Source organism: Aureobasidium melanogenum (genome assembly GCF_000721775.1).
Source record: "Aureobasidium melanogenum CBS 110374 unplaced genomic scaffold scaffold_9, whole genome shotgun sequence".
NCBI lineage: Eukaryota > Fungi > Ascomycota > Dothideomycetes > Dothideales > Saccotheciaceae > Aureobasidium > Aureobasidium melanogenum.
Window position 1 is genome coordinate 115,225 of NW_024470061.1, and position 23,826 is coordinate 139,050.

Sequence of the window (23,826 nt, forward strand, 5' to 3'; positions counted from 1 at the left end):
CCTACGTACATGCCTCCGCAAATCATCTACCCGCCCACTCGTGTTTGATCATGACATAGATCATCACAATAAACATGCACTTTCTTCTGCTATCTCTCCTGAGTGCGCTATCAGTCATCACGAGCGCACTTCCAGCTCAACAAGCTCCTCTGCTTCGCCATGCTGGAGACAATCGCACAGTGTCTGCCGAGTTATTCTCTGACCTCGAGGAGCTCGCGCGCATTGTCGATATCTCTTATTGCGTAGGTCTCACTGGCACAGGCATATCAAGGCCTTTCAAATGTCTCAGTCGCTGCTCCGAATTTCCAGATTTCGAACTTGTTAAGGTAAGAGAGTGCGTGTTTGCATTGACCATATTGACCATGCGCCGACATGTTACTAGACATGGAACACTGGCCAGTTGATGTCCGACTCCTGTGGCTACATCGCCTTGTCTCACTCACAATCGAATCCTCGCATCATCGTCGCGTTTCGTGGCACCTACTCTATCGCCAACACTGTTGTCGATCTTTCAACGGTCCCTCAAGAATATATTCCCTATCCTGGTGACCCGGGTTCAGATGCCTCAAAAGCTGGCCAAAAGAAACCAGAAACTCCGCGATGCAACAACTGCACTGTGCATACGGGCTTCTACAAATCTTGGAAAGTAGCTTCCTCTGCCATCTTGCCAGACTTGGAGGCTGCCGTCGCAGCGTACCCCAATTACGCCCTGACTCTTGTCGGTCATTCCCTCGGAGGAGCTGTTGCTGCACTCGCTGGACTAGAACTCGACTCCCGAGGCTGGAATCCGACTGTCACTACATTTGGCGAGCCTAGGCTTGGAAACGCTGCCCTGAACAAATATCTTGACCAGCAATTCAACTTACTCGGCTCTTCCAGCGAAGCTTGGGCAAACACTTTCGATGAGCGACAATTGCGATATCGCCGTGTCACTCACATAGATGATCCAGTACCTCTGTTACCACTCACAGAATGGGGTTATCGTATGCACGCTGGCGAGATCTACATCTCTAAGTCTGCCTTGACTCCGGATGTGCAAGATCTGCAGCACTGTGTTGGTGATGAGGACCATCAATGCATTGCCGGACAAGATGGCAGTCTAGAGTCGACTGTCGCTACCCACGATGACCTGAGAGCGCAGGTAAAACGCTCAGTCGATGACCTTGCGGAGGAGCGTGAGTTGGAGAAGCGAGCCATCGGTTCTTGGGTCGTCCCATCTCGCTACAAGTTGTGGCAGTTGTTCTTCTCTCATCGCGACTACTTCTGGCGTCTCGGTTTGTGTGTTCCTGGTGGAGACCCTTGGGACTGGAACCGCAAGCCGTACGCACCACTCGATGGTAATGGACAGGAGTCGACCTGATGATCTTATCTTTGACCAGCCCAGATTGCACCAGGAAACGGGTGGGAGTTCTTTTCGTTGTAATTATTACATACCTTCTAAACTATGGTTTTAATCACTCTTCTCTGATGCTTTACATGTAAACGTCTCATAGCCTATATGCGCTACCCATAGACGGCGTGGTAAGTCGGCTTCTGCCATGATGACTTAGCAATGCGTTCACTGCTTTGTGTATGTCGGAAGCACCTTCTTTGGAATCGTGACCCGCCCTTTCCTACTAGGTTGATGGCCTCTCGGATTCGTACATGGAAGGATGTAGCTTGGTTTGCATCGTTCCTTCGTATCTACAGCTGCTTGCCAATACAGAGCACGATGTTGCGCAAACTTAAACTCTGTATCTCAACCAACAACATACTTTTGACTTACCACCCTTGGTATATCATCCCCCTCGTCTGATTTACCCTTTGATAGCTGGAGTTTGCTATTAGTGCAGCACTGAGCAAGTTGTTGGCATATATCAAGACTGTAGTTGGTTGTCGTGGATACCACCCTGTCCCAGAGTCGACATGTCGAAATCTGGAGCAGCAGGACGCCATGATTGCTCTTGCGAATGAAGCTGCTAATAGAGATAGTCATCAGCTAATGTGGGAATCCTGTCACTAGAAGAAAAATCATTATTGAGCAGACAGCACTGTTCTTTGTTTTTAGAATTTGAAAACATGCTCACATGACATAAGAATGGCAGGCATTTGTCTCCGCTATCGAAGACGAGTACTGTCATAACAGTAGTTCTATCCTTGAGTATGATATATTTGTCGTCTGAGTAGCTAGATGACTATTTCAAGAGCTGCGAGACCTGCTCGTTGATGAACTTTTTGTCCTCGTCTGTGCCGGCACCACCACCGGCAAGATGGCCCCAGATACTTGGAATGACAGCCAATTTTCCATCCTTGATATGCTTGACCTCTTCCTCATTGTCCTCAGGTGGGAAATAGCAATCAGTCCTCGAAGGCATGACCAAGCACTTGGCCTTTATTCTTTCCAGTGCAGTGGGCAGGTCTTTCTTGTCCTCAGGGAAACAGGCAGCAATGTTGCCGTTCTGCCATGTCCACAGCATGGATAGCAAGTCATTGGCCTCGCTGTCTTTGTTGCTCCAATTGGTGTCAAGGTACTGCTCTAGCGTGTCGAAGCCACAGACTTTCCAGCACTCGTGTCTGTACCATGCCTGACTGAGCGCCCAGGTAGAATAAACTCTACCGAAAGCTCTGAGACCTCTGAGTGGTTTCTGCTCATAGCGACCGTCCTTAAAGTCGACGGAAGACTCCAAAGCAGCTTTAGGTCCTTCCAAGAAGTTGTAGTTGTGCCATGAGGTGCGTGCCGAGGTTGCCAGCATCACAAAATTGGACACGAAATCAGGATACAGCACACTCATATAGTAAGCTTGCTGTCCACCCATCGAGAAACCAATATAAGCCTCCAAATGCTTAATCCCAAGACTCTGACACAGAGCATGCTGAAGACGAATGTTATCCTCATACGTCACCCTCGGAAACTCAACACCAGAGAATGGAGCAGGCTGGTTTGAAGGCGACGAACTCTCACCGCCACCCAACTGTCCAACCACCAAAACATGGTACTCGGACAATGGCAGGGCGCAAGACTCGGCATTGTAGAGAAAGGGAGTCGTGGTCTCGAGCTTGCCGGCAAAACACGTCGGCATCAAGACTGCGGGCTTGGAAACGTCGCCGAGGCTCCAGTAGGCTAATCTGCCTTCAAACTCCTGCCCGGCATGAGATGAGCCAGGAGAGAGCTTGATGGTATGAGTAAAATACTTGGTTTCAGGCATGGTGTGGGTGTTTCTGAAAGATGATAGGTGCGAAAATGTGGCAGATACGAAAGTTTTTGTTTTGAATCTGGTGGAGAAGTCTGGTTAAAGACGAGGTCGGGTGGTGGAGGTCAAGCTGTCGTGACGGTGGGTCATGAGCAACGAACGCCCGCCCGAACGCCCCCAAACTCTCATTTTATCCAGGATAGTTTAATCTCTGACCTCGGGTGCAACCGGTATGTGTGAATACAACAGCATATCTGATGATAAGAATCAATGAAGAGTTACAAGAAATGAGGAGAACATGAGAGTAGTTTGAGATAGAAAAAATCATAAATTTCAGAGCGAATGCATATTCAGACATTCGAACATCGTAATAGCCCATTATTCACATAAATTCGCCAACCACATAAACAGCCATGGTATCCTTGTTTACAGCTCTCTGTGCTCGACAGCCATGCCATCCTTCTCGGTCATGTTGACAGTACCAAGACCACCAATCTCGGCGGCCAGAACCTTGCCCTTCTCGGTAGCGGCGGCACCACCGACAACAGCGTTCTCGCCATCGAAGTACTTGGCAATTTCCTCGAGAGGCGTGTTGCGAGTCTCGATGTAGAACTTCCAGACGACGAAGAGCTCGAAGCCAAGCCAGACACAGTAGACGATGTAGTACTTCCAGGAGATAGCATCGAGTGCGACGGGGTTTACGTACTGGTTGAAGAAGAGGGCAAGGTCGACGCACAAGAACATGAGAGTCATACCCTTGGCACGGATCTTGTAAGGCAGAATTTCGACCGAGTATCCGACCAGAAGACCCGAGAAGGCGATGTTGTAGAAGACGTAGTAGATGAAGATGAAAGCGACAACAGCGTTTGCGGAAGCCGAAGTTCCATCGATCTTGAAGCGAGCGGAGCAGATAGTTTGAACGATGAAAGCCACCATCATACCTGAAGTTGAGATCAAGAAGAGAGTGCGACGACCGATCTTGTCGACGAAGAAACACTGTCCGACAGCAACGATACAGTTGACGATCTGCAACACACCGTTGATGACAAGCTGAGTGTTGGTGTCTTTAATGCCGATCTGGTCAAGGACGAGTGTAAGGTAGTAAGAGACAAGTCCGTTGCCTGACCATTGAGAGAAGAAACCGACCGAGCAGAGAATAATCAAACGGTGGCGGTTACCGGGAGTCTTGAACAGCTCACCCCAACCGTTGCCCTCGAACTCCTGCTCCATCTTGATAGTGTCTCTGATCTCGGCCATCTCGAGCATGACAACCTCATCATCGAGGTTTCCATTAGCGTGAACATCAGCCAAAACTTTGTGTGCTTCTTCAACCTTGCCCTTGGAGATCAGGAATCTGGGAGACTCAGGAACGAACCAGATGAAGATGAGCTGCAGCACCGAGGGGAATGCTTGCACGATCGAGGGAATTCTCCAGGCCCAGTGGTTGTGGATGTGGAAGGTACCGAAGGTAAGCCATGCAGCGATAATTGAACCAAGGTACCAAGTAGTGTTGTAGATGGATGTGAACAGAGCACGGTGTTGAGGGTGGGTGAGCTCAGTGAGGAGCAGAGGCGAAGCACCGTGAGCGATGGCAACACCAAATCCGATGAGGAAACGAGCACCAACGAACATGCCAAACTTCATGGCAGCGGACTGAAGGACGACTCCGATGATCATGATAATACAACCAGTGAGAATACCAATGCGACGACCAAGACCATCGGCGATGTAGGGAACGACGGGGAGAGCTACAATGGATCCGACAGACATGATTGCATTGAGCAGACCCAACGATGATGCAGAAGGGTGGTGGAAATCTAAAAATGATTAGTATGTGCTTGTACTTCAACCTTGATACAACATACCATCCTGCCAGACAGTGAGCGCCTGCAAACCGTTCATCATCGACCCATCGTAGCCGTTGGTAGCACTGGTAATCACGACGAACATCAAGCAGATGTAAGTCTTTCTCAAACCAGGGTCAGTAAGCCAGTTGACCTTGGGGAATTCTTGTCCCGCAAGGCGGAAGTGGCCCTTGGTTGCGGCCTCCATGTCGACTCGGTGTTATGAAGAACGATTGTTGAATATGGAAAGAAAGATGAGATCAGCGAGTGCAATTGATGCCCGAGAGACAGTGGAGTCGAGTGCCTGGCTGATCAAGTCATGGGGTGAGGACAATGAAGATATATATCTCAGATGAGTTGCAGAACAAAGCATGCCATCTCATTTAGCCGCCAGGCACGAGCACAAGTACACCTCCAAACTGAAGCGACATAGAGATCCAAGGCTCGCTTGTGTCGACCCGGCGGCATGGAACATGCAAAAGGGGAGGCCAGAGTGGTCTTGGCCACTATCGATTCTCGTTTACCCCACGAACGGTCTCTTTTAGCCACGCGGGGCTCCGCATGAATGGGAAAGGGTGATCGCGTGGTTTGTGGCCTGGTAGCCAAGATGCCTCGCCTGCAGAACTAGGTTAGCCACACGAGAAGGATCGCCGTCGTTATTAGGGTGCCAACAGGCTAGCAGACGGTGGCGCCTTGGAAGACGGAAGCGGAGCTATTGTCAAGAGCTTGTACTGGTATGCGACTTTCTTTGATGCTCTGACAATTATCGAACATCGTCGTACACAGAATGGAGTCAACTCCTGCACAGCGAAAAAGATCATCGCTCCGAAATGTGGAGGAAATCTGGAGAATTGGAGATCCGGAACGCAGGTGCGGTTGTCCTCCCCACAGCTCCACAAAGAGATGTACGAACGCCCGGAGACGGAGGGTACAACGCCAAAAGAGGTATAGTCAGCTATACAGGCTGCATTGATCACACGCCCTTGTATTTAGCCGGCCAATTTTGCCTGTACCATATCGATGCTGGCCGTCAACATCTAACACCAAACTTGACCTGAACAAGCTTCGTGGCACGCCTCGCGACGCCATTGTTAAAGTTCGATTTGCAACGGCGACGACGACAAACAGTCGTAGACGTAAGTGGTGTGTTAAACTTGTATATAGGCAGATTGACAACAGTAATGCTTGTGTGCTTGGGATGAAGTAAGCATTTTCGTGCAGAGAAGGAGCCGCACAGAGGGAAGCCGACAAGCCATTGGCGTGAGTTTCTAGCCTATTGTTGTCTGTGCGTGTATTGTTGCTTCAAGACTTTTTCTGACCAGTAGTGGTCTTATTCTCGAACAAGTACTCGCACGGATTCATGAATATGCTGCAACTCTGTCGTGTTGTCCATCGGATATAGATGATATGATCAGCACAGTCAGGTGCTCTTGAAAAGACATGTACATCCATCAAGGTTGCATAAGGAACGACATGCGCTGCAGCTTGCATACGGTACACCAAAAGCACGTCTCGAAATTGCCATCCCTGAGCACAACAACGTGTGCAGCTGCATCGATGCTCCAGCTGGGACCCACTGCAAGACAGCTCAGGCCTCTCTTTTCATTTTGTCCATTGGCCAGATTCAAAGGCACGGCAAGCGTCTCGCTGGCGATAGGCTATTGTTGGCGCTTCTGGCGGCTAAAAGAGCACCTAGCGATGCAAGCATTGCAGATTATCGGGGATTTCCAGCGCAGACGAGCGGTTCAAGCGAGGGCTGGAACGTTGGATCTCCTCGAGATCTTCTGAGCCGCAGTAGCGTTGCGATCAGGCCCATTCTGGGGCTCTGGGGTGGTCCATGAACTTTGGGGTCGCCCGACATGGGTTGAATCTGGAGACATGGGTGGCACAAGGATACACGTGAGTGATGCATGCCATACGGCTCGAAGGCCCGGTTTTGCCGATCCCATGTAGGTAGTGGCGAGAGAATGGTCTCGAGACCTCTTTCACCAACAGTATATTGGCAAAAGCGACGAGTCAATGATTGCTTTTGGAAATCTCGATGCGGGTCAAAGATTTTATGTGATAGGCTGTAGTCACTGTGATGGCCAGAGGGGTACAGTGCGTGTATTTGTCACATGTGTTGTGAGGGTGTAAACTGTCGCACATGGAAGCTGAGGCGGACATTTCAGGTGCCGGCAGCCTTCTTTTCGACGACGCTCCGGACCCATGTGGTACCATCCCAGTATTCCCGCTTACCAGTCATGATGTCCTCGTTCTCGTCCTCGATAAAGGCAGAATGACCCGTTTCACCGAGGTGCAGAGCAGCTGTCTCTTCCAGGAGTATGCCCAAAGCAAGCAAAGCAGTCTCATCCAGTGATTGGAAGTCAGTCTGCCCTTTGTCCGGAGTGGCCTTTGAGTAGAACTCGGATGCATATCGGTGAAGAAATTTGAGAAGGTCAGAATCTGGTAGAGGGGTATTTGGTTGAGGAGCCTTGTAGACGTCGGATTCTTCATATCGCTCCGGGGCACCATGACGGCGGAACAAGACTTCGTCTGGCGGTACAGATTGCAAGGAATTTGTCTGAGTGTCTCGGTACTTCGTAGCAGTTCGCTTCTCAATTGGGAGAAGAGACTCGTAGCCAGCTTTACCAGCGACGGCTTCATAGACAGTGATCTTACGACGTTTGCGGGCTACGATCTCAGGCTCAACGACGTCTTCGGGATGCTTGTAGCGCTCCAGACGCTCTTTACGAATGTCCATGTCCATCGTGCAGCTTCACGGTGTCATGAGACAGTCGTGTTTATGGTTGTCAGAAATTTGAATGGTCGAGGAAAGTAGATGGCTTGGCGCGAGGTTCCGAGTCGCGATTTCGCATGCTACCTACGTCACGCTCCTCCATCGCTCCTTCTCTATCAAACAAGATCAAACATGTCCAAGTATGAATCAAGCGCCGGATGAACTCGTTCTTACTCAATCGCGCTCTTGGTAGCGTCAGCCCTGCTGCTCTTGCGCGATCGCAGAACACCCGTCTCGTCTACTCTCTTCAACCAGCCAGTCACATATCACTGAGCATCAGCCCGCCAGACACCGACAATGACGAAGACGCCCTTCGGAATGGCGTTGCACATCCCGCCGGCGTGAACAGCATTACTGTCGACAAGTTCGAAGGCCGGTGGCTTCTGTCCGGCGGTGCAGACTCGTCCATTGGTATCTGGGACCTCGAGACACCGACAAACCAGTCCGATGACACTCGTTTTATCCAGCCGCTGGGTTATGCCGCCAAAACTTCCAAGACAGCAAACTTCGGCATCACCCACGTTTCCTTCTATCCCTTTGACTCTCTGGCCTTCCTGTCTAGCAGTTACGATCACTCGCTGAAGCTGTACTCGTCCGAGACCCTCGAGACCTCGGCTGCTTTCGACCTGGAAGCCGTCGTTTATTCGCACGCCCTTTCACCCATTGCTTCACACCTGCTTGTAGCCTGTGCCACACAACACCCTGCCGTGCGCCTCGTCGATCTTCGCTCCGGTGCCAGTACCCATTCACTTGCTGGCCACAGTGGTGCTGTGCTCTCGACCGCCTGGCATCCGAAACGCGAACACGTGCTAGCAAGTGGTGGTTCTGATGGTCTAGTCCGCCTTTGGGATATTCGTCGCAACGCAAGTAGTTTGGGCGTGCTCGACATGGAAGACAGCAGGGGCGTCGGTGTCAACGGCAATACACTACGGCGGGAGCGTGGCAAGGCTCATGTCGGTGCTGTCAACGGCATTACCTGGGACGAAGCAGGTGACTTCCTCGTCTCCTGTGGACAAGATGACAAGATCCGCGTCTGGAACGCAAATACAGGTGCAAACACCTTGACCAATTTCGGTCCTGCTGTCAAGAGCTCCACCACTTCCACCCTACTGCCTCTGCTCAGTCCTAGCCATCTCACTGGGCCTACAAAAGAAATACTTGTCTATCCAAACCCACGCGAGCTGCTCGTGTACGAGATGCACACTGGCAAACTTATCACACGCTTGAGAACACCTTCATACGCTTCGACACGAATACAAGTCGCGGCAGGTTCAGGCACACGGAACGTCGTCAACAAGACAACAAGTCTAGCCTGGCGAGCTCATAATATTGAACTCTACTCAGGCCACTCTGATGGTACAATTCGCTGCTGGAAACCACGGACGTGGGAGGATGCACTTGATGACGAAGATGACGACAACGAGGACGAAGTGGGAGAAGATGCCATGGAGCGAAAACGCAAGAGAGATGAACTGGATGATATAGTCAACGGCCTGACCAAACGTCAAGTAACGTATATTTAATGGAAACCAGTATTGAGCAGTGCATGCAAAAACAACCTTCTATAAGGGGTATCATTCCAGTCATTCATTCTCATTGCCTTTCACAGCATAACAATCACAACATGTAAGAACCCATCCGTGAACGCAGCAGCTCGCATGAGCTCCTCGACAGGTGCATTCATGGGCACAACCGCTCCATGCAACACAGGCACTGCGAGAACCGGATTTCGTCTACTAGGAAACACGGTCGGCAGTATCTGATTCAGCGCCATGCCAAGAGTATTCGGTTGGCCTATTGTATGTGACAATCAGCTCATGTCACATCAAAATACAAAATCACGTCTGCACGAGAGAAGAGCTTGGTCGACTTACGCGTTGCGGAAGATGGAGCGACAAGACCTTGCACCGTCCTTATACTGGCTTGCGCTGGTTCTGCCTCACCACTACCAGAACTTGATGCCGGTGGCGCGGTAGGAAGGTAGATCTTGATTGGGATATTGCGAAGAGGTGTGCCCGGTGGATTGAGCAACTTATTGTGAACCGTGTTGAATTTGGCAAGGTCGTCTGTGTTTCCATATCTTAGCCAATCTGATGCTTGTGTTTGTATTGGACAAAAGAGCAAAGTAGAACTTACGGTCTTGCACTGCTTGCCACAAATTGTCAGAGTCATCTTTGCTCAGACCCATATACACGTTACCCTTGCCGTTTCGTATCACATCTGCCTGTTCAACATCAGCAAAGCCATCCTCATCACGAACACACATTGGCTAGGAGAAAATCTTACCTCCTTCACCGCATTCACAAAACAATCTCTCAACACCTTCCCCTCAGCATCAAGTCCCATCAACTGCTCATCCGGAAACTCTGAATACCTCAAGACCAACTTCCAAGGCAGTAACTCTTCTAGATCTTCAGTGCCATCGTCTTCTGGGTTAGCAGGTGCAGCTCCAGAAAACAGGTCGTAGAGTAAACCGATCGGGTAGTGATATTTTAGGGCCACATTTTCGAAAGATAGCCAGGCGTTTTGGAAGGGGATTGATGGGTCTATTAGTTGAGGAGAGAAGAAGGCGTGGAGACGGGGCAGGAGGAAGGCGAGGTAGGACAGGCGTGGGACATTGATCTGAAGACGGGGTTAGAAGATGACAATTTTTCAAAACATTCAAAACTGATGGGTTTCTTATCAGGAAGGTAGAAATCGATGTGTAGGAAGTCATACCAGATATGGATCTGTCTCGTCGACAGTTCTGCAGTCTGCACTTGCCAGTCGGATCTCAAGTGGTAGACTACCCGCCCATACTTTCTTTTGAATATTCGCGATTGCTGCTTGAGAGGTCGCCATGTTTGATGCTGAGAATTGAGGTCGATATTCTTGAGATTCGAAAAGATCTACCGAGCCATCTTTCGAATGTGTTGATGTGTTGTGACCTCGTGAAGTGAGTGTGAGCATGTCGGCGTCGCTGTTGGTGCCTGCATCTACGAGCAGGGTCACCCTTTTCACAAAATTGTGACGAGAGAATTGTGATCTCAGCAGATATAAATCGTGATATTGAGCAATTAATTACATGAACAGTTGATCATTCCTCTAGATCTCCCCGTACGCTTGATTCCTCTTGTGACCTCCATCAAACTTTGCTGCAACATTGACTTTCAGGTTCTGGCTGTCATCTTCTTGATCTAGCAATGCTCTCCTTTGCCATGCACATGATAGTGGCATCTGTCACGGTCTTGTGGCAGTTTCTTGCTGTTGAAGTGTTTGCACTGTCTGCCCGCATTGGCGATAGCAAGATCGGTAACAGCTTCTGCAGGCCAATGGCTAAGAGTTTCCTTGGTGGTAGGATTGCCTCCATAAACCTGCCAGTCAACTACCAACTTTCTCAAGGGGGCATCGACCAAGGTTCCTTCATAGATGTATGTCATGAGTTTGTCGAGTGGCTTTTGTACTTTTTCGGTTCTTTCGACCAGGTGATCAATGACAGTGTTCTGAAAGGCAGGCGCAAGGTATTTGTCACCGAAGATCCAGAGTGCGCAGAGAGTGTAAGCCCTCAGGTCTATGCCAATCACACCATCCATGTCGCGCAGTTGACCAGTGTAGATGAAGCTGTTGAATATGTAAAACGTTTTGGTTGATTCCTCAGGCAGCGACAACTTTCCCTCATTAGCCTCTCTGAAGGAGCCCTTGAAGGCAGTGCGAAAGTAGTCTGAGTAGAAGAAAAGTAGGTCTTCGTGGATAATGAATGCCTTCTTCTCTGGTCCAACTTCGATTGTGACGACAGCGCCGAAGTGTTCGCTTTTCAGTTGTTAGCGCAAAGCTTTATGTGTTTAGCATGGCGAGCCTTACCTCGAGGGTTTCTCGCAAAGGCTCGAAACAGCCTTGGGTGGACCACGTGGACTCATCGCAGATGACGACTTGCTGTCAATCGCGCGTTTTGAAGATTTGTGAGTGGGAGTTGTAATCGGAGACATGCTGCGTATCTGTGGTCTCACTGATTACTGGCGCCGAAAGGTGGTAGAAGGAGAGGTGATTGCAGAGAGCAGATAAACAACCATTCCTTGATAGAGGAAGAGTGATACGAGATATCGGATGTGGATGAGAGTGACCGCAACAGTGTCGGTGATCGGCACAGTGAAGCAGAAGAGCAATCTTTCTTACCTCTTGGAGCTACATGCACTTACTGGAGCTTCACTTTGATGAATCCACAAGATGCAGTTTTGACCAACTGGCTGAGAAATGTCCGGCCATAGAACAATATTTGGTAGTGTTGTAGAGGAGGCAACCTCAGAGTGGCCAGCAGCTAAATCTCACAGCAAAACGATAACATACACACCTTCACGAACTGCTCATCAGTCTTCGTCCATGTTATCCTCGTCTTCCTCTTCATCTTCAGTGTCCGCCTCGCCGAGCAGTTCCCTTTCATCCTCGTCCAGCTCTGCACTCGGGCCAACGGTGACATTGCCCTCGTCATGCATATCTTCATCTTCCGCTTCATTGTCGGCTCGTGCAGTGGAGAGTCTCGAGGCGTCTGGTGTTCCGTCCTTTGTCTCTTCCGCCAGCTTACTCGCACCGCCCTTGGATTTTCTGCTTGCACCGCCGCCTCCACCGCGGCTCTTTCTGCCTTGCCTAGGTTTGACGATCGTAGCCGCTAGTTCGTCCATGGCTTGCAACTCTCGCTCGTCTTCCATGTCGTCAACAGGCTTGAGCGGTGGCGACGGAAGTATCAGACTGCCCTCGAGGTCTGCATTTTCTTCGCGATCGAGCGAGCCCATGCCAATCGAAAAGGCCCGAGAGAAATACAACGCCTCTTCACCTACATCGTCCCTCGCAATATTGGCAATGCTGTCCAATGGGCGTTGCTTCTCTTGTTCAAGTTCCTTGTCTGTGAGTGGCAAGGCAAAGCCTCCGAGTATGCGAACACCGCCAGCAGCACGACGAAGCGCAGCGGCGGCTTTTTCTTCCTCTCTTGATCTTCCTTTGCCAGTGCCGCCATCGTCCTTGTCCTTGTCTTTGGAGTCTTCTTTACCTTTGTCGGCAGTACCTTCGTCCTCACTGTCCCAGCCGGAAGGCAGCATGCGAATGCGTTTCCAAGCCCGTAATAGTATACCTTCTTCTTGACGTTGACGTTTGGCTGCTATGTGACGTCGCCTGATACCAGTATCTAGGATCTGATTGATTCGCACACGGCGGTAATCGCTGACTGCTTTTTGGTGTGATGTCAGCGGACGGTTCCGTGTCTGGGATTGGTACGAAGATATCGGGACGTGGTCTCGTTGGGGTTGTAGGTATACGCCATCCGGCACGGTTTTGGGGACAGAAGGGGATGTGTGAACAGGATTGGGAAGCAGAAAAGGATGGTGTATGTTGGTGTTCCGGTTACCTCGTCCAGCGCCTTTTTTGGGCAGTGCTGCAGCTTGTGGCGTGCCCATGGAAGGTGAAGCCAAGTGTCGGTTGTCATGTTCCTTTTCATCCATTTCGGTCAAGAACGACTTGGCTCCCGATGGCTTTGAAATAGTGTTGACGGCCTGGAAAGAGCTTGTGGGAGGCGTAGGAGATCGTGTGTAGTCGCTACCAGCGTATGTCCTACGCAAAGAGTCTACATTCATGGTCAGTCATTGATACAGAGGCCGTTCGAGAGGATATCGAACCATGAGGCGCAGGTGAGTCGAAGTCACGGCTGGGGGTCTTGGTCCCAGCATCCGAGTTGGCATCACCACCAAGACCCGCGGCAAACAAACTGCGTTCTTTTTGTTCTCCCGAGTTGGTGTTTAGCCATCGGTCATATAAGGACAACATACCTTTCCTAGCGCGTTTGAGAGCTGTCATGGCGGGACTCGGTTCGCTTGCAACGATTGCAATTCTTTCCTTGCGTTTCTGTTCTCCGTAATCCTTTTCTTCTTGGCTGTCAACATTCTCCAAAGCAGCCTGCTCCTCGGTCAAACTCTCGAGCGGAGGGACTTTGATTGGCAGACCGCCACCTTCTGGCTCGCAACCTGCTCCAAACGGATTTTTGAGCGCGGCTTCATTGGAGAAATCGCTTTCGAGGTACCACCACATGAGCCAAAGGAAGGCGGTTGCCCTGCTTCTGCTGCTCAAACTAGGTCGCATTACGAGGTCGAAGAAGTCGCGAGGATGGTTGAAGTGCAGTTCTGAGATCTTGGGAGCATACTGCGACAGGACGAAGATCAGGTTGACAGGGTTCGTTCGTGGTATGGAAGCTTGTCGGATGTCTTCAATTGTGCCTGGCTGTGGCGTGTCCTCTGTGGCGCCTTTGAGGATGGATTTCAAGCGAGGCGCATCTTGTAGTTGCTTATAGGCGTTCGGGTCTTGGTGTGCCTGTAAGGCTGGAATGGAATGGTAGGTACGCAATTGAGCGCGCATCTCGGGGAAGAAGTTCAGAGTCGTGTTCATCCGGCCGACGTTGACGAGTAGGCAGACCATAGCCATAGTGATAGCGGATTCAAAATCCTCCTTGAGCTTCTCCTTTAAAATCTTGCTGCACTTGCTGCTCTTTGCCATGGCATCGACGTAGATTTCGGCGAACGTGTGGCCCTTCTCATTGTCCGAGTAGCGGGTAAAGACGCGATGATCATCTTTAAAGACGATGTCGAGGAAGTCGTACTGAATGTCCTTGCGCCAAAGCGGTACACCGTCCTCCTTCTTCAAATGGCGGATCTTGTTTCCTGAGTAAACCGATGACACGCTGCCATTTGCATTGCGCCGGGTCGTCTGGGTGGTCGATGTATATAGCGGAGTCTCTACTTCTTGTTCCTCGTCCTTGTCGGCTTTGGGTGCGGGCGATGGCTCGCGGTCGCCTGTAGCTGCGGCCGATGTGGTCCGTATCGCTGATGCGGATGCTGGTGTCGATGGTGGTGCTGGCCGCGATGGCTGCCCGACTGGCTCGTCGGCCAGGATGTGTCGCAAACTGCTACGAGAGTCTTGCTCCACCATGGCGCACTTGTGGTTGATGTCTCTTGTAGAATTGAGGATGAGAAGAACAGATTCCCTTTCATCACGCTCCTGCCCACACCTACAGATTGCGGCTGCTCCCGTCCGCGATTTCCCTGTGACGACGCGGAGCGTCTGGGGGAAGCTTCAAACCACCACATGCCTCTTTGAATCTTGCCATACCATCGACACATAATAACAGCTTCATTGTAGAGCTCCCGCAACACAGTCATACTACACAGCTCTTGATCAGGTATTCGTTACAGAGCAACATGCACGACAGTCACGAACAGAATATGCAAGCTCAAAGAATTGCCTTGATTTGCGCATCTATATTGAAGGCTCGAAACACAAAGGAAGAGAGATAAAAGTAACTTTTTTTGGGGTTGATCCTGCCGACCAGCATATCCCCTTGCAGGCAGCCATTTTGCCTTGCCTATTTCTTCCTGCCTCCAGATGAAAAAAGTCTATAAAGTTTGGGGTATCCATCCGAAAGCGAAAAAAAGAAAGCTGCCCATGCCATGTGCGACAGCCGTAACATCGTTGGAAGCCCAGCCTGGCTCAGCGTCCCGTGAGAACGCCTTTCCAGATGCCCTAGAGCCTCGTGATGCCATGAAATGCCAGGATCATTATTTGAAAGAGAAAAAAAAACTGTAAAACACAACTGGTATCGAAAGATGTCCGAATCCTCTGGAAGCCTCATCTGCCCAGACCGGATACCACGCTCGTCGAATGCATCAAGCGTTTCATGTAAGAACGCTCAAGGCCGTGAAGAAAGTCGTAAACCGTGATGAGCGCCGTCTCCGTGCTGAGAATGAAGAAAAATCAACGCTGTCTATCATGCTGACTGGGGGTATGAGCAAGGACCGCGTCCATCGATCCGTGGGTGTTCTGACGTCCAGAGAAGGACCGCGAAACGAGAAAGCTAGAACCAAAAACTGAAAGAAAAAGGATGACCAGTGGTCAAATGACCGAGAAACGCAAGTTGGTCTTTAGCGCGCTTGGGGAGTCTACCACCAAGAGTTGGCACCAGGGCCGGAGGGACCAGAGGGGTTGCCGTAGCCACCACCCATACCGCCACCGTAGCCACCGCCCATGCCACCGCCATAGCCGGCACCACCAGCGCCGAAGCCACCACCGCTGCCGCCCCACTGCGAGCCAGCGTAAGCGGGACGCGAGCCACCACCGAAGGCACGAACGTCACGAGTGGCAGCAGCACCACGGCCACGACCACCGCCGCGACCACCACGACCGCCACCGAAGCCGCTGCCCTCACGAGCGACAGTCTCAAGGAAAGCGGGAACCTCCTGGTTGGCCTCCTTAAGAAGCTCGAGGAGGTCACGAACGACACCTCTATTGCCGCGGTTGAAGAATGCAGTGGCGACACCAGTGTTTCCGGCACGTCCAGTACGACCGATACGGTGAACGTAGTCGTCGATGTCAGTGGGAAGGTCGTAGTTGACAACGTGCTTGACGTTGGGGATATCGAGACCACGGGCTGCGACAGCGGTGGCAACGAGGATGGGGCAACGAGCAGAGCGGAACATCTCGAGGGCACGTTCACGCTCGCGCTGGGTACGGTCACCGTGAATCGAGGTAGCAGGGAAGCCCTGGTTGATGAGGAAGTCGGAGAGCGAGTCGGCCATGCGCTTAGTCTCGACGAAGATCAAAGTAAGACCGGCGCCGTGAGTGTGGAGGATATCAAGCAGGACGGAACGCTTGTCAACGTCCTCGACGTACTCGATCTTCTGGGTGATGTTCTCAGAGGTGGAACCGACACGACCGACAGAGAGGAAGATATACTCCTTGAGGAAGTCACGGGCCAGCAGCTGGATGTCACGGGGGAAGGTGGCCGAGAACATGAGAGTTTGGCGGGCAGCGGTAGGGGGCATGTCCTCGCCCTCAACGATGCGGCGGATTTGGGGCTCGAAACCCATGTCCAACATGCGGTCAGCCTCGTCGAGAACGAGGTACTTGATGTTCTGGAGCGAGATGCGACCACGTTCTATGAGGTCAACAAGACGACCAGGAGTAGCAACAAGGAGATCGCAGCCACGCTCGATCTGGCGGAGCTGGTGACCAATGTCGGCACCACCGTAAACGACACAAGGGCGGACCCATGAACGGTAAGAGAACTTGCGAGCCTCATCGTAGATCTGAGAGACGAGCTCACGAGTAGGGGCGAGAATGAGCGAGGTAGGGTAAGCCTTGCGCTGGCGGGCCATGCCAGTCTGCATAGGGACAGCGCTGGGGCCGTTCTGGAAGGCCTGAGCGAGAATAGGGAAGAGGAAACCACCAGTCTTTCCGGAACCAGTCTGGGCACAAGCCATCAAGTCACGGCCACCCATGACAATAGGGATGGAGTACTTCTGGACGGGAGTGGGAACCTTGTAGCCGGAGAGCTCGATGTTGCTGATAAGGTGGTCATCAAGAGGGGGGTTGGCGAAGGTGGTAACGGGCTCGGGAACGCCTTGACCGCTGGCCTCGACGGGGATGTCGTCGTACTTCTCGAAGTTGATACCGCTGTGCTGGACGTTGGGGTCGTTGGGGATGCCGAAAAGCTCGCGCTCAATACGGGGGTTGGAAGGGCCAGGAATGTGCTTGCCGTCCTTCCACTGGCCGTCACCGGAGCCACGGCCTTGTTGGCCACCGTGACCGGGGTTGCCGTAGGCATTTCTGTCGAAGCCGTTGCCGCCTCTGGGAGTGAAAGAAGGAGCACCGCCCCAGCCGCCGCCGCCGCGACCAGCGCCGTAGCCGGGTCTGAAAATTTCGTCAGCCAAATGTACGTTTGCAACGAAGATGCAGGCATGCTTACCTGGGGCCGTCGTAGTGACCGTTCATGGGAGGAGCACCATCCATAGGAGCAGGCCCTCTGGCGCTGCCTCTAGCGTGAGGGGGGATGTAGGCAGAGCGGACGAAACCACCGTTGCCATTTTGTCTGGGTGCGTGCTGAGACTCGCTCAGCGAGAGGTTGCCCATGTTGAGTTGGTCGGCCATATTCGCGATAATGGTTCTCGGGGGTGGAAAAGTGGTCGTGTTATGAGATGTTGATTGTTGGGATACGGCTTGGGATGACCGAAAAAGTCGGACGGGCCTGGTTGATTATATGAAACGAGTCTGGCGGGATGATAAACCAGAAATCTTGTATCGGATGCGCAGGAAAACAGCTGCACAGACGACAAAGCAAATAAGAAAACAACAGAACTTTTACGAGTGAGGTTTCTTGTGTTGTAGAGTGAGTGAACAAGTCAAAGTTGTGAAGGCACTCGCAGACGAATTCTCTGAATCCCGCCACGGGTGCCACTCAGTCATTGCTTGGCGCGCGTCGAAGAGCGAGACCCTGCACTGTCTAGCGTCGTTGCCTCCCCAATCACAATCTCACTTCTTCCACAATCTCACTTCTTCCACAATCTTCTCTTGCTATCTGTTCTGCCGCCTGCAAGGGGGCAAAGTCTAATGACGCTCGACTCTGAATTCTTCACTCGTGCTTTCTAATGGTCGTCTTCAAGTAGATGACTTAGCCGCTGGACGACGACATGCGAACAAAGCCCTGACACCTTGGTCAAGCATATCTCTTGTCGTTGAGATTAGTGAACACCCTAATTGTCTGGTAGTCACACTGTTTCATACATCTACCACTACATTTTGCTGGGCCTTATACTTTTCACGCGCCAGTCATCTCAAGTTTGAAACGTTCTTCTGGCTTCTAAAAATGGATGAGAAAATATAATTGTTCATAGGCTTCATGTAGATATATATACTCAAGAATCAATTCCATAAAACCAAATGCTTTTCGCCAGAGACGCCATCTTCATCTACGCATTCCATGCAAGAAACAAAAATAATAAAGACGCTGTTACTGTGATTACTCGGCGAAGTTGGCTTCAGCGCTGGCGAAGAAGTCTTCCCTGCGAATGCCGCTACGATCACACATGCTGCGGAAAATGCCTCCCTGATCGTAGAGGGTGATGGGGCGATCGAGTTCGGCAATCTGTCCCTGATCCATGACACAAATACGGTCGTATCCAATGATGGTCTTCAGACGATGAGCAATACACAGAAGGGTCTTGCCTTGGAAACCCTTGACGATTGTGCGCTGAATCTTCTGATCGGTTTCGAAATCGACTGAAGAGGTTGCCTCATCACAGACGATGATACGGCTTCCACGTACAAGAGCACGAGCCAGAGCCATGAGCTGGCGCTGACCAAGGGAGAAGTTCAACCCTTCTTCCTCGACAGGGGCATCGAGATGGATACGGGAAGACGAGTCAGTGATGTCCTGTTGCTCGCCGACGAGATCGGCTTGGCGAAGTGCACCCCACAGCTCCATGTCTGTATGTTCGTTGAATGGGTCGAGATTACTACGGATGGTACCCTTGAACAAAGTAGGGTCCTGTGGAATGATCGAAAGGCGTGATCGCAAATCTTTGAGACCAATCTTGGCGATGTCGAGACCATCGACTGTAATGCTTCCACCACTGAGCTCCACCAGGCGGAACAGAGTAGACATGATGGTGGACTTTCCTGCACCAGTGCGGCCAACAACACCGATACGTTCACCTGCTCCAACGTGCATGTTCAGGCCCTTGAGAACAAGAGGGAGCCCTGCACGATAGCGCATTTGGACGTTGTCAAAGACAATCTCTCCCTTCTCGGGCCATGAGGGACGAACTTCGACTGTGTGAAGAGGAGCTTCCTCCTCGAGGTTGTTGCCATAGTAGTAGATACGCTCAGTAGAGTTCATGTTGTTCTCGACTTCAGCGAGCTGACGAACAGTGAACTGAATCATCTGCACAACTGAGAGAATGTATGACAGGACCAGACCACCACTACTGGGACTGACAGAGAAACTAGCAGTGACGACTAAGATACCAGTGACGAAAACGAGCAGAGTACCAATTGCGTCAAGACGGACGGACAACCAGCGTTGGTTCGAGAAGGTGAGATAGTAAGCGGAGTTCATGTTATCGATCGCGTCACGCACAGATCTCGAGAACTGATCCTGCAATCCATAGGCACGAATAGTGGCGACGCCAGACACTGCTTCGCTGAAGCGAGAGAAAACGCTACTACGAAGGACGGCTTCGTGGCGCTTGATCTCACGTGCTGAAGAGCGATAGTAGCTTGCAGCAAACAGGAACATGACGAACAAGGGACCCAGAGCAGCAGCGAAGTAGTAGTAATAGGCAATGATCAGGATGAAGACGGCGATGATTTGCGCCATTGTCATGAAAAACATGCGGAATGCATCGGTCAGGGCATTGTCCATGGTATCGACATCCTTAGAGAAGCGATTGGTAATGCGTCCAAGCGGTGTTGTGTCGAAGAATGACATGGGTGCGCGGAGGACTCGAGTGACTGCGTTGTGGAGTAGAGTTTTACTGGCCCGGGTACCACAAATGGTCAGGGTACTGGAAAACGCGAACATGAGCACAGCCTGCGATACACCTAGCGCGGCATAGACTCCAATGTATACTCCTTTGCTGTAGCCGAACTTGTTCGAAGTCCACCACGACAACCACAAACTGGTTGAAATGTTGGCACCTTGAGACAAGATAAGGACCAGAAGGATCAGAGGTGCAACAGCAAGAGACCCGGAAGCCTTGATGTAAGCCTTGTAGATGTGGAACGAGACGCTCTTGACCGCACGCTCTTCAGCCTGCATAAGTGCTGCGGCGGGCTTCTTGCCACCACTTGTCTTCTGGACGTCCTTCTTCTCTTCTTCGATCTCTTCACCATCGACCTCTTCGTCTTCCTTTTCTTTCTTCTCCTCTTTGGCAGTGGTAGCCATGAGCTTCTGGAAGTCTGCGTCGGTCGCCATAAGGGTATCGAATGTATCGATTTTGTATGCAGTACCGTCTCGGACCCAAATGATACGGTCGCAGCGGTGTAGAACGTGAAGTTGGTGAGTGGCAAGAACACGAGCTTTGTTCCTGAGAAGTCCGCAGATAGCATTATCCATGATGTGTCGTCCTACATGCGCGTCGACGGCCGAAAGTGGATCATCCATAAGGACAATGTCGGCGTTGAAGTAAATGGCTCTCGCGATGTTCAGGCGTTGTTTCTGGCCACCAGACACAGTGATACCCCTCTCTCCAATCTCAGTAAGGTCGCCATTAGGAAGCATTTCGAGATCGGGTCTCAAAGCGCAAGCATCAACCACGGCGTCATACCATTCTTGATCGAAGGGCTTTCCAAAAGTGATGTTTTCCTTGACAGTCGCGTTCTGAATCCAGGCATACTGAGGGCAATACGATCGTGAAGCTCCGAAGGTAACCTCGCCTGCAGTCCTGCGCATTTCTCCACCAAGTGCAGCCAGCATTGAAGTCTTACCAGACCCAACGCTTCCGATGACCGCGACAAGTTCATTACGGCCGATCGAGAGATTGAGGCCCTTGATCTCGAATGGACGCTCGCTGCTCGTATCCTCGGCCAAAGTAGTTTCGCTGTCAGCCTGTAGACCAGCACCATTCTCGACTTTCTTCAGTGCCTCCTTGGTAGCCTTCTTTGCGTCTTTTTTCGCTTGCTTTTCAGCCTTCTTGTCAGCCTTCTTAGCAGCTTTGGCTTCTTTAGATCCTGGAGCTCCGACCGCTTTCTTTTCTGTCTCCTGAGTCGGGGTTCTTTCCCAGGTAAAGTCAGCGTTCTTCATGACAATGGCATCCTTGCCTTCGTAATCCCAGGTGGCTTCATCCAATGCCTCTTCGGCCAGCAAGAACTCTTCAATTCTGCGGATTGATGCACTGGCGTCCACAGTCTGCCCGATTACGAGAGGCAGCAAGTTGAGTGGCAGTCTGATACCGTTGAAGAGAGCCAAGGATGAGAAGATCTTTCCTGCCTGGAGTCTGTGGTTTGTAAGACTGTAGGTAATAAAGGCCAGCATAGAAGCGAACACAGGCATAGACATGGAAACAGCCATGATGCCATTACGAATGTTCAGCAAGAACTGAATCTTGCCAATTTCTCTGCGCCGAATTTCTTTCAGGCGGTCAAGGAAACTGCTCTCCCATCCAAAGTATTTAACGAATCTTACACCAGCTAGAATTTCCTGCGTGAGTCCAACTCTCTGATCAGTGACTTTGTTGATAGCCTTTCTGCGAACAAACAAGCTTTTGATCGAGCGACCAAGCAATGGCATAGCGATAGCGAGGAGAGCAAATCCAGCCAGTGCACTATAAGTGATGTTGACAAGAAGCAGTACGAGGGTCAAGACGATGGAGATTGGCGAAGCCCAGATCATGTGAAACATTCCAGAAGCTTGATCAATGCGATAGGTGTCGGTAGACATCAAGTTGACAATTCTGCCATTTGACCAGCCTTCTCCGCTTCCAGAAACTCCTTTTTTGTCTTTCGGAGTCGACTTCTCCTTCTTGAGCTTCGCTTTCAACCATTTCTTCTCTTCCTTACTGCCAGGAGCAATATTAGCGGGCAGAGCAACAGACTCATTGCTTGCTTTGCCGCCGGCCCTTGCTCTCCCAGATAGCTTCATAGCCTTCTCAAAGATGATAGCGATCGTGACAGCTCGAGCTTGACCACCTACAGTCATGCCTCGGTACAAGAAGTGATTTGTGCAAACGCTTTGAACCATTTGCAGAATAGTGACTGCAAAGACCAGACCAATTCCATGGCCAACACTAGGTCTAGGCGTTCCTCTTTCCTTAGCCACGTATACGTCGGCAGCAAAGTTGATCAGATAACGGAGAACGAAAGGAGCTAAAACTTGGACGACGGAGGCGATGAGTTCACAGAATCCTCCCAGTAAAAACTCGTTCCTGAAAGTATCGAAGAGGGCCCACTTGAGGGGATTTTCGGTTCCATTGTCGACTCTCTTCTTGAAAGCGGCCTTAAGTCTTGCAGATAATACATCTACACTACGATCTGGATTGACTTTCCACAGATCATTGAGTTCGAGCGGTCGTTGATATCCAACGTCCATAATGGGTGCCATCCATTGGAAGGTAAGATGGCTGAAGAAATTGGCCTTGTATTCTCTCGACTCTCCCTGTTCGGTGGGTATTGGCGGCTTGTGGTTACTCTTGAATGGGTTCATCTTTTCGCTCCATTTCCGCTTCTCGCCGTCTATGCTTCTTTGGCTCTTGTCATCCGGGGTCTCATCGCTACTTGAGGCAGATGTCCAGTCACTCTGGTGGCGGTCGAGTGCAGTGTGACCATGCTTCTCTGCATCATGTTTCTCGGAGTCCTGTTGTTGCACATATTCCCGATCCAGTACTTTCTCGTCGTTCAGTTCCTTCGATGTGCCGACTCTTTCTAGAGGCTCAGTGACCACAGAGTTATGTTGTGCGGTGTCGGCAGCCGGAGGCGGGTTGTTTGCGTCGCCTGATGTCCAGACAGTGTCTGGCACTGGGGCTGACATGTTCCGGAAGGCGTACTAGAGGTCACAGGCTCAGACTTGAGGAGAAACGGATTCAGGATGAGGAGCGAGCGACAGCGATAACATACTGGGCCACAGGCAGCAACCTATTTCATGACGCCTCCATGTCTGTATCGTCCCGAGTCGGCCTCCGCTTGTCCCGTCTTGATGCATCTTCGATGTAGGCAATGCGCTAACGGGCACAAGCTTTTTTGCTAGCGAACATTGGCAGGCCGCTCACGCTATTGATCTGCTGGCAAGCACCACTGCACATGACAAAACATAAAACTGAACGCTCTCACTCGTGGCCACCATACACGCCACTTTGTTAAAATCGATCTGGATCTATGTCAATTCATCTTGATCATTCTTGGTCTATCTAGTAAAGAGCTCGTGGAGCTCACAAGTCTTAGATTATTGTTGTTAGGTGTCCAATCTGCGGCCAACATTGTATTGGTAAGCATTCTACTGTTCTCTAGAACAACCTATCGACTGTCTCGAAAGTCGGCGGGTCGGCGAAACGCTTCCCTCCACATTTTCCGATGCAGATTATCAAAATCCGGCAGATCTGAGTGCAGATTTTCAGCAACAAGGTTCAGCCTCACAATGCTTGTCCCCGCTTGTGTTTGCCTCAAGACCCAAGAGTCAGTCGCGGCCGGCTTGTTGTTGCGCCGTGACACTGGCGGTCGTCGTTTCTTCTTACAAATCGAACAAAGCACAAGA

The 23,826-nt window shown here is 51.1% G+C and overlaps 10 protein-coding genes across 10 annotated transcripts; 2 read left to right on the plus strand and 8 right to left on the minus strand.

Moving 5' to 3' along the window:
• Window positions 1-74: 74 nt before the first annotated feature.
• On the plus strand, window positions 75-1,360 carry M437DRAFT_84083 (extracellular lipase; the record flags this gene model as incomplete). The annotated part of the gene is made up of 2 exons (XM_041028040.1): window positions 75-326; window positions 383-1,360. 2 exons carry the CDS (start codon window positions 75-77, stop codon window positions 1,358-1,360), a joined length of 1,230 nt encoding a protein of 409 aa, XP_040880061.1.
• An 814-nt stretch (window positions 1,361-2,174) lies between these two features.
• M437DRAFT_48184 (homoserine acetyltransferase) lies at window positions 2,175-3,185 on the minus strand (the record flags this gene model as incomplete). Its single annotated transcript, XM_041021608.1, has 1 exon — window positions 2,175-3,185. The coding sequence occupies one exon, from the start codon at window positions 3,183-3,185 to the stop codon at window positions 2,175-2,177; it is 1,011 nt and encodes a 336-aa protein (XP_040880062.1).
• A 411-nt stretch (window positions 3,186-3,596) lies between these two features.
• Window positions 3,597-5,222, minus strand: M437DRAFT_47853 (MFS sugar transporter-like protein; the record flags this gene model as incomplete). Its single annotated transcript, XM_041021542.1, has 2 exons — window positions 3,597-4,987; window positions 5,036-5,222. The coding sequence occupies 2 exons, from the start codon at window positions 5,220-5,222 to the stop codon at window positions 3,597-3,599; spliced, it is 1,578 nt and encodes a 525-aa protein (XP_040880063.1).
• Window positions 5,223-7,181: 1,959 nt separating this feature from the next.
• Window positions 7,182-7,757, minus strand: M437DRAFT_74949 (uncharacterized protein; the record flags this gene model as incomplete). The annotated part of the gene is made up of 1 exon (XM_041026329.1): window positions 7,182-7,757. One exon carries the CDS (start codon window positions 7,755-7,757, stop codon window positions 7,182-7,184), a length of 576 nt encoding a protein of 191 aa, XP_040880064.1.
• Window positions 7,758-7,951: 194 nt separating this feature from the next.
• M437DRAFT_48164 (WD40 repeat-like protein) lies at window positions 7,952-9,316 on the plus strand (the record flags this gene model as incomplete). Its single annotated transcript, XM_041021604.1, has 1 exon — window positions 7,952-9,316. One exon carries the CDS (start codon window positions 7,952-7,954, stop codon window positions 9,314-9,316), a length of 1,365 nt encoding a protein of 454 aa, XP_040880065.1.
• An 80-nt stretch (window positions 9,317-9,396) lies between these two features.
• Window positions 9,397-10,634, minus strand: M437DRAFT_84088 (autophagy protein 5; the record flags this gene model as incomplete). Its single annotated transcript, XM_041028041.1, has 5 exons — window positions 9,397-9,587; window positions 9,668-9,883; window positions 9,930-10,017; window positions 10,080-10,415; window positions 10,512-10,634. The coding sequence occupies 5 exons, from the start codon at window positions 10,632-10,634 to the stop codon at window positions 9,397-9,399; spliced, it is 954 nt and encodes a 317-aa protein (XP_040880066.1).
• Window positions 10,635-10,969: 335 nt separating this feature from the next.
• On the minus strand, window positions 10,970-11,758 carry M437DRAFT_84089 (uncharacterized protein; the record flags this gene model as incomplete). The annotated part of the gene is made up of 2 exons (XM_041028042.1): window positions 10,970-11,582; window positions 11,634-11,758. The coding sequence occupies 2 exons, from the start codon at window positions 11,756-11,758 to the stop codon at window positions 10,970-10,972; spliced, it is 738 nt and encodes a 245-aa protein (XP_040880067.1).
• Window positions 11,759-12,829: 1,071 nt separating this feature from the next.
• Window positions 12,830-14,738, minus strand: M437DRAFT_47734 (uncharacterized protein; the record flags this gene model as incomplete). The annotated part of the gene is made up of 3 exons (XM_041021514.1): window positions 12,830-13,056; window positions 13,168-13,383; window positions 13,502-14,738. Coding segments are annotated over 3 exons (1,680 nt in total), but the record flags the coding sequence as incomplete, so codon positions are not given.
• Window positions 14,739-15,745: 1,007 nt separating this feature from the next.
• On the minus strand, window positions 15,746-17,732 carry M437DRAFT_84091 (DEAD-domain-containing protein; the record flags this gene model as incomplete). The annotated part of the gene is made up of 2 exons (XM_041028043.1): window positions 15,746-17,495; window positions 17,551-17,732. 2 exons carry the CDS (start codon window positions 17,730-17,732, stop codon window positions 15,746-15,748), a joined length of 1,932 nt encoding a protein of 643 aa, XP_040880069.1.
• An 868-nt stretch (window positions 17,733-18,600) lies between these two features.
• M437DRAFT_47637 (uncharacterized protein) lies at window positions 18,601-23,106 on the minus strand (the record flags this gene model as incomplete). The annotated part of the gene is made up of 1 exon (XM_041021491.1): window positions 18,601-23,106. The coding sequence occupies one exon, from the start codon at window positions 23,104-23,106 to the stop codon at window positions 18,601-18,603; it is 4,506 nt and encodes a 1,501-aa protein (XP_040880070.1).
• Between the last annotated feature and the right edge of the window lie 720 nt (window positions 23,107-23,826).